Here is a 13,736-nt window from a genome sequence, read left to right on the forward strand (position 1 = left end):
AAAGCCACCACTGAGTACCTGAAACTTTTGCCAAAGGGACTGTTTTTTATTTTTTTATATTTTTATATTTATTTAGAATATCAATTGAACATTAATATTTTCTTTAATTCTGACGTGGATTTCAAATAATCTGTTTTAATTTGCGTATTCCAAAAGGAACCGTTTTTAGTTTATCTATGTTTCTACTACATAAATTGCCAACCTAAAATTTACGAAATAACTAAATCATGTTTTTAATTTTCCTTTTAATTTGGAATCATCATCAGTTAACTTCTGTGCGATATTGGAGAAAGAGTGCAAAGATGTATTTTAATTTTTTCTCTAGTGTAATTTTATTGTCTCGATATTTAAGTGTGATAAATTCACAATCACAATGGAATACAAGAGACTTCATGAAAAGGGAACATTCATTAATTAAACCGTATTATGGTAAAATACACTCAATTTTGAGGTTAAGATGTTTTGAAGAATTTTCTTATAGGTTCAGGAATAGATATACCTTTCTGGCAATTTACCGGGAGCACGATAGTAACACCTAATTACATTCGTTTAGTGGACGATTCCCAAAGTAAAAGAGGTGCCATTTGGAATACTATGGTAAGTACCAATAACTTTATTTAATTAGATATTAACGAATTCAATTTTAGCCCGTTACAAGTCGTAATTGGGATATTCAGGTTCAATTTAAAGTGCACGGTAAAGGGAAAGATTTATTTGGGGATGGTTTCGCTATATGGTATGCAAAAGATAGATTAATCGATGGTCCGGTCTTCGGTAGTAAAGATCTATTTGAAGGCTTAGCTATAATTTTAGACACGTATAGTAATCACAACGGACCACATAATGTAAGTTTAATAATAAAATATTGATTTAATGAAATTTATTTATCTTTTTTTTTATTATCAATCACTATATATAGACTAAAGTATTGAGGTCTTCTGCAATGAAAATCCCTCTACAACCTTCTATCTGGTCTGATGGCCATTTCATTTCAAATTAATTGTGGAAAATAGGCCTGGGTGCTAGACCTTATCAAAGGCTTGGTTCACATCTAAGAATACGGCTGTGCAGTGTTTTTTGAGTTCTAAGGCTTAGTATGTAGATTTGTTGCATGGTGGAAAGATCTGGTCTGAATACAAACTGATGAGATGTGATCCAAACTTCTATTTTGGGATCTGTGTTTCCTTTTTTTATAGGAGTTTTTCAAGCAGCTTTGAGATGATTGGCATTAAACTGATGGGTCAAGAGATTTCTGCAGCTTGTTCTTTTTCTACTTCTTGTGCAAAATTGGGTTCTTTTTGTGTCCAAGCTTTTGGTTTTTCTGCAATTCAGATGAGTTTTTGCTCTTTCTTCTTTTTTGATAAGCTTCTTAATTTAAATTTAAACTTTATATCTTATAAATTTTATTGACTTAGCAACTTCAAGGACATTGTTATACTCAGTTATCTATTTCATTTAGGTTTTTGAAGCTTAAATTAAAGTTTATTCCTTCCATATTGTGTCGATATCCATCTCAATATGTTTTGCTGTGAATATGAGGAAAGAATGGTCTTAAGATAGATCATAGCTTGGCTTATAAAGAGGAAATGTCACTTTGGTTGTTGTAATAATGATTTTCTAGCATCAACATCCTTATATTTCTGCTATGATCAACAATGGTAGTTTATCTTATGATCACGATAGAGATGGTACTCATACTCAATTAGCTGGATGTGAGGCAAAATTTAGAAATTTCGATCATGATACTTATATTTCAATAAAATACGAAAATGATATATTAACAGGTGAGGTTAGTACATTTTTCTCATTTCAAATTGTATTAATATAAATTTTTTACAGTATCTACCGATTTCGAAAACAAAGCTGCTTGGAAAGAATGTTTCCAGGTAAAAGGAGTGAGATTACCAACTGGATATTACATAGGAGTTTCAGCGACTACTGGAGATTTGTCAGATAACCATGATATTATGTCCATACGACTTTACGAACTTGATTTGGGAGTCGAGGTATGCATTTTTAGCTATATTTACCTTCCTATAAATTATTTTTCTACCAAAAGGAATATTTATCCTACTAACTCTCTTATATTACAGTTGGTTGTATCCTTGAACTCACATATCATCTTGGTGTGTTGTTCAAAGAAAAGATTTTCAATTTGTTAAGTTTTTTGTACTACAACAAATTTTTTGATCGTTTTTGGTAATATAAGAGATTCTCGATAGTGCAATTGCTTCTTTGCCCACTTAAAACAGTCACTGTATTGTAAACTGTAAAGTTTTAGGTCTTTTTAGTTGTTGGTTTAGTTATGAGGGACCAGAAATTGCAATAGAAACTTTTTCTTTCAGGTTAGATTGAGTTATCTTCATCTTTGATCTGCTTACAAGTATTTTTAATGAGAAACCATCACTGTAAAATCCATAATGTCCTAATAGTATAAGTTGATAGGAATATTGATGTATCATCTTAATTTACCAGTGTTAAATTCCAATAGAATGTCAGGATGAGTTAATTTGTATTTGCAGTTCATTCTTTGAGAACTGTTTATAATCAAAATCAGTTAAACAATATCCAAATCAATTATGAAGAGATAGTGTCGGTTGTTAAGGTGTAATTTCACTAATACTACGAATGGGTTGTCCCTTTGTACTCATTTTTGTCACCCTCCTTTAGCACTTATAAACTTTTCAGAATTAAATAATCTTCCGGGTGTTGCTGGTGCTTGAAAGTAAGGTTCTTTCACAAGTTCAATTCCCAAGATTTTCTTCCTAAGAGCTTCTATTCCACAGAATCAATACATCAGTCCAGGTCAGCAGCCCTGCAGGTGATAGCAGACTTCCACGTGCTTGGTGATTAGACCTATCAGTGTCTCTGCTTCCCCTCTGCGTAGCTATTATCAGACCTACCAGAAAGTTTGTTAGTATTTTTGTCACCCAAGGGAGCTGTCATTCTATGACGTAAAGTGTAAACTTATAGGTAAATTGCTTAATATCAAAGATTAATTTGATAAAAATTCTAATTACTCATGGAGCTCAAGTACATGCTTCTATGCAAGACCTAGCTTTATCTATAACTAACCAAGAAGCTTGAGTGAATCCTTCTTCACAAGATCAAGACCTAGTTTTGAACATGAATACCTGAAAAGGTCAAGTAAACCCTTTTTTACAAGACCAAAATCAGTTTTCCTCATAACTATCCTGTAAATTCATCTTTGCCAGATCTAGTTATAGTTATAACTACCAAAAAAGGTCGAGTAAATCATTTTTTGCAAGATTAAGAGCATCTCCCTAATAACTACCCATGAAACTCAAGTACATCTTTCTTTGCAAGATCTCGTTTTACACATAACCACCTATAACCACATGTAAGTATTTTTTTGCAAGACCAATACGAAAATTTACTCATTAATAGCCAAGAAGCTTGAATGAATCCTATTTTTGTGAGATCAATACCAAGTTTTACTCCTAATCACTCAAGACGCTCTTTAGCAAGACCAAGATCAGTTTTGTTTAAAATTACCCATGAAATTCAAGTAAATCGTTCATTGTAAGACCTAGCTTTACTCGTAATTCGCCAAAAAGCCTATCTGAATCCTTCTCTACAAGACAAAGACCCAAGTTTTGCTCATAACTATCCAAAAAGCGTGAGTAAATAATTTTTTGGAAGACTAAAACTAGTTTTACTCATAACTACCCATGAAACTCAACTAAATTCTAAATTGCTAGACCAAGTTGTACCAATAACTATCTGTAAACTCGAGTATATATTTTTTTGCCAAATCAAGACCAGTGCCCTTGAAACTACCCATGAATTTCAAGTTAATCCTTTTTTGCAAGATCTAGTTTTACTCATAGCTAGCCAAAAAACTCAAGTGAATCTTTGTTTACATGACCAAGACCCAAGTGTTTCTCATATCTACCCAAGAAGCTTGAGTAAATCATTTTTCAAAAGACCAAGACTAGTTTCCCTCATAACTACCCATGAAGCTCAAGTATATCCTTCTTTGCAAGACCTAGTTTTACTCATAACTATCTATAACATCCAAGTAAATCCTTTTTTTTTTAATTAAGACCCAAGTTTTGTTCTCAACTATCCAAGTAACTTGAGTTAATCGTTTTATACAAAACCAGGACCAGTTTCACTTATAATACCCATTAAGCTCAAGTAAATCCCAAGTTCTCTTCTTGGTGTTTTCCTATTAAGGTAAAATCATTTGTATTTTGTTGTTTTATATGAAATTAAGTGTCGAAAATAACGATAGTGAGGTATTTTCCTATTTCAGGATTATACAGGTGAAGATAGATCGAAAATAATACCATCTGCAAGTTATTTTGAAGCTCCAAGGGATCACGTCGACGATCCTCCATCATCCATGTCTGGAACAAAATTATTCTTCTTAATGTTGGGTGCCAGTATCCTCATTGTAGTATGCATAGTTCTGGGAATTATGTTTTATCAAAAACAACAAGAAAAAAGTAGAAAAAGATTTTATTGAAAGGGTTAGTTGAGATATGTTTAAATTTTTCAGAAATGGACAAAAATGTATTATACTGTCTTTTTAATATAATCAACAAATGTTTTTTCAAAATATCTTATGTTTATTCAATTGATAAGGTGACGATTGTGTTGTTCGATTAAAAGGTCAACGTTTTACATAAAAAAAAAATCGAATTTGAACCCAGTGATACTTTTTCTATGTATTTTTATTATATACAGTACATATCGAAAGATTATACATTGTCCCTTATGTCATATTTTTTGAAAATTTTAACATAATTTTTCGGTAAAAATATAAAATTTTTATTTTTATTATTTTTGGCCCTGATATAGGAATAACTCAGGGCATAACAAAATCGTTTTAAATATAACCTGACAACGTTTTTTATATATTATTAATCTTCGACTGATATTTATTGTTAAAAGTTGATGGTTTGAAGAAATTATCAGGTTATTTTATTGTTTGTGTTTAATAGTAATGAAAACAACAGATTTATTCTGATTGGTTTTAGAGCTGTTTCGTGACCCTAACAGGAGCTATACATTGAAAAGTCTTTTTTAACCATTTCTAAGATAAGTTGTCAATTCCTTTCCATTCTTGTATTTTATTCTACGAGGGGATGAAGTAATGTATTGAAGTGGTTTCCATACTGTAGTGTAGGATTTTTTACTTATCATTGACTTATGTTACGTTTGATTTGTTGGTAAATCCCCATAACTTAATACCATAATTTTGAATGGGTTTAATGATGGTTTTGTATATAGTAGAAGCTTGTTTTACAGGAGTCTTTTCGTGTTTTAGGGTTCTTCAAGGAGCTGAACTGTGTTTCGAGGGTTCTCGAGTCTATTGTGGTATTTTATACTTTAAAGGAGGATTTTTTCTTGTGTATTACAAGGGTAGTTTGGATTAACTGTTGAGTAGTGATATAGTTTTCAAACTCGTAAATTTTTTAAGTATCTAGACAAGGTATTTTATGTCTTAGGGAAATTATTTTTTCTAAAAACAAACTGTCATTTGTCGTTAAAAATTGTTTTTTTTTTTTCGAAAATACACCGACATTAGTCAATAGAGTTTGTTTTTTTAATAAACCGTCATTTGTCGTTAGACATTGCCTTTCATAAAAGATTGTTTCAAAAATAAAGTATTATTTGTCCTTGGAGACTGTCTTTGTCAAAAATAAACTGTCAGGTGTCCTTAGGACGAACATAATTAAATTTGACCTTAAACATTTGTTTTTTCATAAACAAAGCCTCATTTGTCTCTAGAGACTGTCCTTAAAGGCTGTCTGTTTCAAAAACAAAGTGTTATTTATCCTTAGAGACTATATTTTTCATAAATACAGCCTCTTGTTCTTAGAGACTGTTTTTTTCATAAACAAAGCCCCATTTTTCCTTAAAGGCTACCTTGATAAAAAATCGTCAAAAAATTAATCATAATTTGTCTTTGACTGTTTTTTTTTCACAAAAATAGCTTCAGTCCTCAGAGACTTGTTTTTTCGAAAATAAAGGGTCGTTTGTCCTTTAAGACTGCCTTTTTAAAAAACAAAGACTCATTTGTTCTTAGAGACTTGTTTTTCGAAAAATAAAGGGTCTTTTGTCTTTTAAGACTTTCTGTTTCAAAAAACGAAAGACTCATTTGTCCTTAGAGACTGTCTTTGTCTTTTTAATAAACACAGCCTTATTTTTCTTCAAAATTAAAGCCTCATGTGTCGCTAGAGACTGTCTTGTTCAGGAATACAGCCTCATTTCTCCTTAGAGACTTTCTTCTTTAAAAATAAAGCCTCATTTGTCTTTTAGAGGCTTCATTTATCATTAGAGATTGTCTTTTCCAATTGTCTTTGAGACCATCTTTCAAACCACCCCAAACATCCTACTTTTAATGGAACTATCAGATTTCCAAAAATCTCACCGCTGATGATTTTCCTTGTAAAATCGACAGAGTCTAGTACGAATGGGCGTGCATGTCCAGGTTTTTTGACATCTTCTGCAGATCCAATTTGCTGGACTTGAGTCAATTATGCCGACTAAAAAATCTAAAAAGTGCACAAATGCGTTTTAACTTGAATATCCATCTGAATATCCAACTGATTTATCCTCTTCCATTTTTCTTGTAGTTGCCATTTTGGAACAGGGAGCAAGTACCACTCTCCTTCCATTAATACCGATTATATCAATTTAGGGTTATCGCAAGTGCTACCAACAAAAAAATCAGTCTCTGTACTTGTTAGCAAACACCCTTCTGACCATTCTTTTCTTCGTATACTACCAACAACTATTACACGAAAATTTTCTAGTTCTTTTATACGACTAGTAAATTGGAGCTCCGGGCTAGTAAGGTCCAATGGTGTGACATCTTTCTATGACGATTTGTTGTCCTTGATGCCGATTTATCATCTTGCTGCAGGACACAATATACGACGGGCTAATAGGACCCGTTGGTGCGGCATCTTTTGTAAACAAACCAGCGCCATTTTTAACTTCCCAGTGCGTTTTAGTTGATTGAAATGGCCGCCAAGTGTAAAATACGGTTTGTTATTTTTGATGCCGTTTGATATGGAACACCAATCTAACTGCAAGACACAATATAAGAGGGGCTAGTAAGGTCCGTTGGTATGGTATCCATTTTCTTATTTTCTGTTCTGCATAAGTTCGTCGTGAGCTGGAGCAATGATTAATAATCGGGACCGAAAATGTTTTAGAGAGTTTAAAGATGGATGTAGAACTTTCACCCCTCTCCTTTGTATTTAGTGGAAACAAAAATGTGTAAGAGGAGGAGATCCACAATAATAAATCATGGATTTAAGCGGAAAGCGCTTCAATGATAACGTAGAGGTGAAAGCGAAATGAAATCGTGGTTGTTCGAATAGACGGAGTACTTCTTTCACAAGGGTATCTTAATAAAAAACTAAGCAACTGTACAATGAAAATAAATACATTTTTTTTAAAGATAAAATTGCCAGTTTTTTTCACTGACCTTTCTTCCTAAAAACCATCCCAGGCATCTTCTTCAAAAACAGGAGAAGATGAAGCACACTGATCGAACCTTTTGACATTTTTATGCATCCAACTTGCAAGTATGATTGGTTGGATCGGATTTGTGCAACTGACCTCTTCATCTTCTGTGATTAAATTCTATCGGGTATAACGGAACCGCTGTTGGAAAATATTGCTCAATGGCGTGCATACATATTTTGTTATAAACTCGTCCTTTGACGTAGACCGAATCCGGTCCTGTTCTATTATGTTAATAGAATCTAAAGTTTGGTGGACGCGCCGGTTACAAGTTTTCAAGAAAGCATGAAATCTTTGAATTTTTTTGCTGTGACTGTTTTTATAGAGACTGTTCTATGAAGACCTTTTGTATTTGTTCAAGGCAAATTAGAGATTTCGAACATTCTGGATATGATTAAAGTGTATATAAACGATTTTCTAATAACAGTAGTAGTAAGCAAATAATCTGATGTATTGAACACATGGGGATAGTAAAAAGTAAACCAAACGGGAAAACATTCCACTTTCATAAGTACAAAAATTACGAAACAATTTTTTTGATATTTTTATAGAAAATTAAAAAATTGGGGTCTATACAAAATTCGTAAATATTTCTAATAAAATTTTCTGTAAGTCATTTAGCCCGTTAGATCTAAGAAAAAACCAGTGGAGAGGTATAAGTACGTGGTATGGCCACCTAAATATTTCACCCTTCAATTTTGCGAACAAAAAATAGTGGGACGGGACCAGATCAGCGCTATGTTGTGAGTGTTCAATCTTTGTGAAGCCACATTCGTTTATAGTAGCCTTGGAAAATGAAGCAGTGTGGATTGGAGTCATTCAGACAGTCAGAGCTAAGGGAAGACTAGTAGAGAGGTATAAGTTTGTGATATGGCCACCTAGATCTCCAGACTTAACGTTACTTTCTTGGTGATATTCGAAAAATTAGGTTTATTAAGATATTCGGAGTTCCATAGACCATCGACCGGGAAGTATGCCAAGAGCTTGTCGATGGAACTCATATTTTTATGTTTTCAAAATAATTTTGCTGTCAGTAACGTCATAAGTAAAAAAAAGAGGCTTTTCAACCACGTTGTTAATTACAGCAACGTTGTAGTACAAAAAGTAGAAAAAAAGTTCATAGAAATCACCCGTAGCACCCTTCATAGATCGCTACCTAAAAAAACTGGATTTCAAATCTGGACACTTTACATTCCATAGTGTTGGATTATAGTTACGATACTAGTTTTCAAAAAGAAAGGAAATGTGTTTTTATGAATAACAAAGGTACATTTCCTCAAACAATAACACCTCGTGGTGTCCCGTATCGACCGGATCTGATAGACAGAGCGCCGCCGCTACAACGTAATTAGAGATGGTTACATTCTATTTTAACTGTTACGTACTAACTTCAAATACAAATTCTATTATTTAATACGATGTACTTCCGTATCCGCTCGGTTTAATATCATGATGAAATAGTTTAGCGTTTTCGATATCGTAGAATCCATTTATCGAGATTCCAGATACCGATTGCTTAAGTAAAAGGGGGAGGGCTATTTTTTAGTCGAAAATAATTGATGTTTAGGTTTTTATTTAGTCTACAATTGTATATATTCGATTTAGGAAAGGTAATTCATAAATCCAGTTCAAAAAGTCGAATCGGATCGAATCATTCTTATTTTTCAACACAATCTCTTTTTAAGTTTATATACTTAGTCTAGTGATGTTCCAAGCGATTCAACCATTAAAATAAACAGTTGCAGTCTTACTCCTCCAAATATGGGCGTTTATGTCCTTGTGTAAGGAGAATCGCTTAACTGCAAGTCAAACTTTTAAGTTAGGTAACAGGAAAAAGTCACTGGGAACCAGATCTGGTGAATTTGATAGGTAGCCAATCAATTCAAATTGCAATTCGTGATTTCATATATTTATAATTTCACACATATTTGACATATAAATTTCCCTAGTTGAGTAAATATGGAAAAAAATTTATAAACGTTGATGAAACATTAATTTTTCACGTGGAAATATGATTAACGAAATCTAAAAAAGTTATTAGTCAAAAGTCATGATTCTGTATTTTTATGGTAAACAGATCACGATATTTTCTAAAAAAACTTTCCTTATAATTCTTTAGCTAAAAATTACCTAGTACACATTTTTGACGTGATTTTCCCGGCAGGCATATTTTTATGTGATAATAGAAAACTATTTTTACTTATTTGTGACATATACGTTCATATTATAACGGGTAGACAGTCGCACGCCATATAAGGGTCCTATTTTAATGTAGTGGAAGCTACAGATGCCTCCCCCATTTAACCGCGCTGGTAATAATTATAAAATTATGGAAATTATAAAATATAGTAAGTAGCTCTATCTTTAGTTGCAGATGTTTCTACAATGCTCTAGAATTATAAATCAGGAGCGTACACTAGGTAGTCAAAACGTTGTAGTTACATCTTTATTTCAACAGAGTTCAACATTCAAAATGAATTTTTCGTAAAACTCAAATTATTCCTTATTTACTTAAAGTTGTGAATATCCTGAGTATCGAAGCTTGTATTAATTTCGCGCCAAAAATTTGGCAGCATTTACCGTTATAACGGCACATCTCTATGTAGTAGAAACCGTTCTGGAAACCTCCTTTTAAAGTCCTAGATTCAGTTGTATCGCGTTCGGGCACAGGAGCAGCCGAAACGGGGGCTGAAAAGCTTACCGCGGCTTCCCCGCCAGCATGGGGAATGGTATGAATAAGGCGAGTATTAGGTTGAAATTTTTTACTCACTGGCGTGTCAATAGTTTTCTTCGTAGTGTTAAACAAAATGTGCCACAAATGCTTATTTCTTTTGGGCTTTAGCGTTTGAAGGTATTTTTAGAATGTGAAAAAAATGTTGATACTTTTTTGTAAGATAGAAAATTCTGAAATGTGAAGAATCTAATCAAAACATGAAAAGTTGATGATGAAAATTGATATTGTCATAAATTGCTTAGTTATATAATGAAGAATACTTTTCATAAAGTTTCCTTTGTGCAAAATGCTTCGGGGTATTTGAATCAAAATTTTCTCATTATATTATACTCCTATAAGTACAGATATTCAAATGCAATTCTGTACGTAGTGAAGAAATGAAGAAAAACTTTGTTTATTTTTTAATACACTCTTCATCTATTTTCACCGCTTATTTAATTTCATCGTCGCTATTAAATATTTCACCCTTCAACTCATATTCTAGTTTTGTGAAGAAAAAAATAGTTGGACGGGTCTAGATCAGGGCTATGTGGGGGTGTTCAATCTCCGTGAAGCCACTTTCGTTTATAATAGCCTTGGAAAATGAAGCAGTGTGGATTTGAGCATTGTCATGAAGAAACCGTACACCTCGGCTGATTTTCCGCGCCTTTTTCGATAATTTTTTGGCGCAACTATCTTAGTAAATCTCTATTGGATGTCGGATCATAACCCGTCACAGGATCTCCCGCACGTAGGTCATCTTCTAATGATTCTCGTCGTAATTGTTGAAAATGATGTACACAAGTCATAGTAAACAGCCTCCATTTAATTTTTGATTTGTATTGGTGTTAATCATTCGCTAGTCAAAAATTCCATAACTCAATTTGAGACATTTTGCAAAACAACTGTGTGGTCGTTCGATCTCTACTATAATGAAATTGATCGAAGTAGCAAGTTGAAACTTGCTTGTTGAGACTTATCATTGACGGATATCTTTAAAAATGAACCAGGAAACCCTATATTTTACATATAACTCTAGATAAAATGGTAAATGAAGCTATTAACATAATATGATTTGTATCTTCTAACCAGAGTAAACCAATTTCTTTGAATCTATTTGCTAAAAAACTCTACGAACTGACAGTAAAAGATAAACCGGAAAAGATATATATAAGTGGAAAAGATAAATCTGGAAGCTTTTACGCATTTTAATGGTTTTATTTTGGAGTGAACGTTAAACGCAGTCAAGTTTCTAGATCAACCAGAACCAGTTCTTGTTTGTACTAGCGTCTATTATGGAGAGAAATTATTTAATTCCACTTGGTCAAGTATTGATGTCTCAAAAAGAGCCATTGGAACAAGATTTTTGAAACTTTTCACCGAACCTAACTTATTTTGAAGAAAAAATATATTCATAGGGCATATCAAAAGTATAGTCGGTCTCCCTTATATTTGAGCGATTTAAAATTCGTTTTAAAACGAATATAAATCAATTTTATGAAATATTATAGAAATTTTCTTACTATTCCTCGTATTTAAATCTTGAGAACAATGCCAAGAAATCTATAGACGAAAAGTTGTTGAATCATTCTCACTCTCATTTTTCATTTATGCTGATTTGTTAAAAAAGAATAGCTCATACGTATTTTCAAGGTCTTTTATGCCTCCATATCGATTGGAGGTTAGTTGCGTTCATAATTTATACATTATAATACTTTTTTTGAATGCGATAATTCAACTAAAAATCATCGATTTTTTTATCATACCATAAATATGACACACAATAGCATATTAGGAAAAGAAATTGTCGGTGTACAAAACATTGCTTAAGATCCTCAAAGGCAGTTTGGCAAAGTATCAGACTTTATACCTAAGTCAAATGACTTAATAAAATTTCTAAAGATGCTACAAAGGCTTCTGGATAGATATATTATGAACAGATTTATAAATTTTGCGTTGGAAGATCTAAAAATATTAACTCAATAGTCGACAAAGAGATGACAATGGATCCTTTTTGGATATCGGAAGAGCTTCTAGCAATGTCACTAATAATGAGAGAAATACTTTATTGTCAAAAAATTATTACAATTTGTAGACAAAACCTTGTAAAAACTAAAAAACAAACATAAAAATAACTAAATAAAGATAAGAATTAAATAAAATTTCAATATACAGAAATAATAGGTAATAATTAAGGCTCGGAATTAAATATTATTATTAGAATAGAAATCGTTTACATAGTACAAGGCATTTTCCAGTGAATATGCCCTCAAATTATTGCTAAATGCAAATATCCATTTGATTTCAATTGGCAAGTGATTGTGCATTTTTTTGCATTGTAAAATATTGAACCCTCATCTAATTCTGAACGTGGAGTAGGTAGATAAAGATCGTGATCCGCGTTCCTAAGTGGATGACCTTTCTGAAATTGGAGAAACGTGCTTACGAATTAGGCAAACAGATTCAAAGATGAATATGAAGGAAGAGGCAGAATTTTCCATCATTTGAAGAGCTCCCTTCAGTGAGCCCTGCTGTTTAGTCCGAGTAAATATCTAACAGCTCTCTTTTGTAGTTTGAAGATTCGCTTAAATTGAGTAGCACCACACGTACCCCAGAAGGATAGGGCATATCGGGGTTGCGACTCAATAAGGGCATAATAGACTGTTAAGAAGATAAGTTCAGTTCTTTGGTAACTGATCTTATCGCAAACAGGAGAAACTTAATTTTTAGCAAAAGAAACAAAATGGGGCCTTGTACTAAGCCTTGGAGCACTCCACATTCTATTGTCATTCAAGAAGACATCGTTGTATCAACCTTTACAAGCTGACTTATATTGGTAAGGTATGACTTAAACCATGCGAGAGGTTTTAACCGTGAAACCGTAGTATTGCAATTTGTAAATCAAAATATTATGATTCGCAAAATCGAAAGCCTTAGAAAAATCACAAAAAGTTATTGCAGTGGAGTGATGGCTGTTAAGGCTGGTGCAAACATTTTTTAGAAGGGAGAATATAGCATCATTTGTGCATTTGTTACTTTAAAACCCCAATTAGTGGGTAGTAAGTATTTTATATTTAAACAGAAATGATAAAAGCCTCTTTTTGGTCCAAGATTAAAATAAAGCTTCGCGTCAGACAGATGCAGAAGATTGTATGGTAAAATTGGAGACTCGATCCTAATATGGTTGAACACAAGCGTAGTTGGGGTAATTACAACTTATTAGTCGATTGTGTAGGGGAAAAAGCGGGAGTATATAGTTATAAATACACAAAGTCTTGCCTTCACAGTTGTTTATATTAAGTAGAGCTAAATCTGTAATGTACAGATCAGGCACATAAGCTAGAAAACATACAGGCGAAAACCCAGAGTTATATAGACAACTCAAAGTGAAAATAACAACGATTTACTTTGGTGTAGAAGACATCGAACGCGGGAAAGAAATTATCCTTCAGTAACTATCATCGCAGACACTCGATTCTTTTGAGGTTGACTCTAAACTAGTCGGGCATGTTTGTGC

At 32.8% G+C, this 13,736-nt stretch overlaps 2 protein-coding genes across 4 annotated transcripts in view; both read left to right on the forward strand.

The window, feature by feature from the left end:
- The first annotated feature begins 201 nt into the window (after nucleotides 1-201).
- LOC130445428 (vesicular integral-membrane protein VIP36) lies at nucleotides 202-7,447 on the forward strand. Of its 3 annotated transcripts, none has more exons than XM_056781036.1 (7): nucleotides 202-429; nucleotides 482-597; nucleotides 648-845; nucleotides 1,622-1,784; nucleotides 1,840-2,006; nucleotides 4,280-4,496; nucleotides 5,297-7,447. In XM_056781036.1, exons 1-6 carry the CDS (start codon nucleotides 228-230, stop codon nucleotides 4,490-4,492), a joined length of 1,059 nt encoding a protein of 352 aa, XP_056637014.1. In that variant the 5' UTR covers nucleotides 202-227; the 3' UTR covers nucleotides 4,493-4,496; nucleotides 5,297-7,447. The 3 variants fall into 3 exon arrangements, with proteins under 3 accessions (XP_056637014.1, XP_056637015.1, XP_056637013.1); XM_056781037.1 differs by having other exon boundaries at nucleotides 7,194-7,447; XM_056781035.1 differs by having other exon boundaries at nucleotides 4,280-7,447.
- Nucleotides 7,448-10,153: 2,706 nt separating this feature from the next.
- Nucleotides 10,154-13,736, forward strand: part of LOC130445416 (dual specificity protein phosphatase 22) — a 29,645-nt gene continuing 26,062 nt past the window's right edge. Inside the window, exon 1 of the mRNA XM_056781018.1 lies at nucleotides 10,154-10,246. Within this exon, the coding sequence (XP_056636996.1) occupies nucleotides 10,226-10,246 (21 nt within the window). The 5' untranslated portion in view covers nucleotides 10,154-10,225. The remainder of the gene's footprint in view (nucleotides 10,247-13,736) is intronic.

Source organism: Diorhabda sublineata, chromosome 6 (genome assembly GCF_026230105.1).
Source record: "Diorhabda sublineata isolate icDioSubl1.1 chromosome 6, icDioSubl1.1, whole genome shotgun sequence".
Lineage (NCBI taxonomy): Eukaryota > Metazoa > Arthropoda > Insecta > Coleoptera > Chrysomelidae > Diorhabda > Diorhabda sublineata.

Coding starts and splice junctions, on each gene's coding strand:
- LOC130445428 (XM_056781035.1), top strand. CDS start 228: ATGTTTTTAATTTTCCTTTTAATTTGGAATCATCATCAGTTAACTTCT. Junction 430..481: donor ATTAATTAAACCGTATTATG/GTAAAATACACT, acceptor ATTTTCTTATAG/GTTCAGGAATAGATATACCT. Junction 846..1,621: donor ATCACAACGGACCACATAAT/GTAAGTTTAATA, acceptor ATGATTTTCTAG/CATCAACATCCTTATATTTC.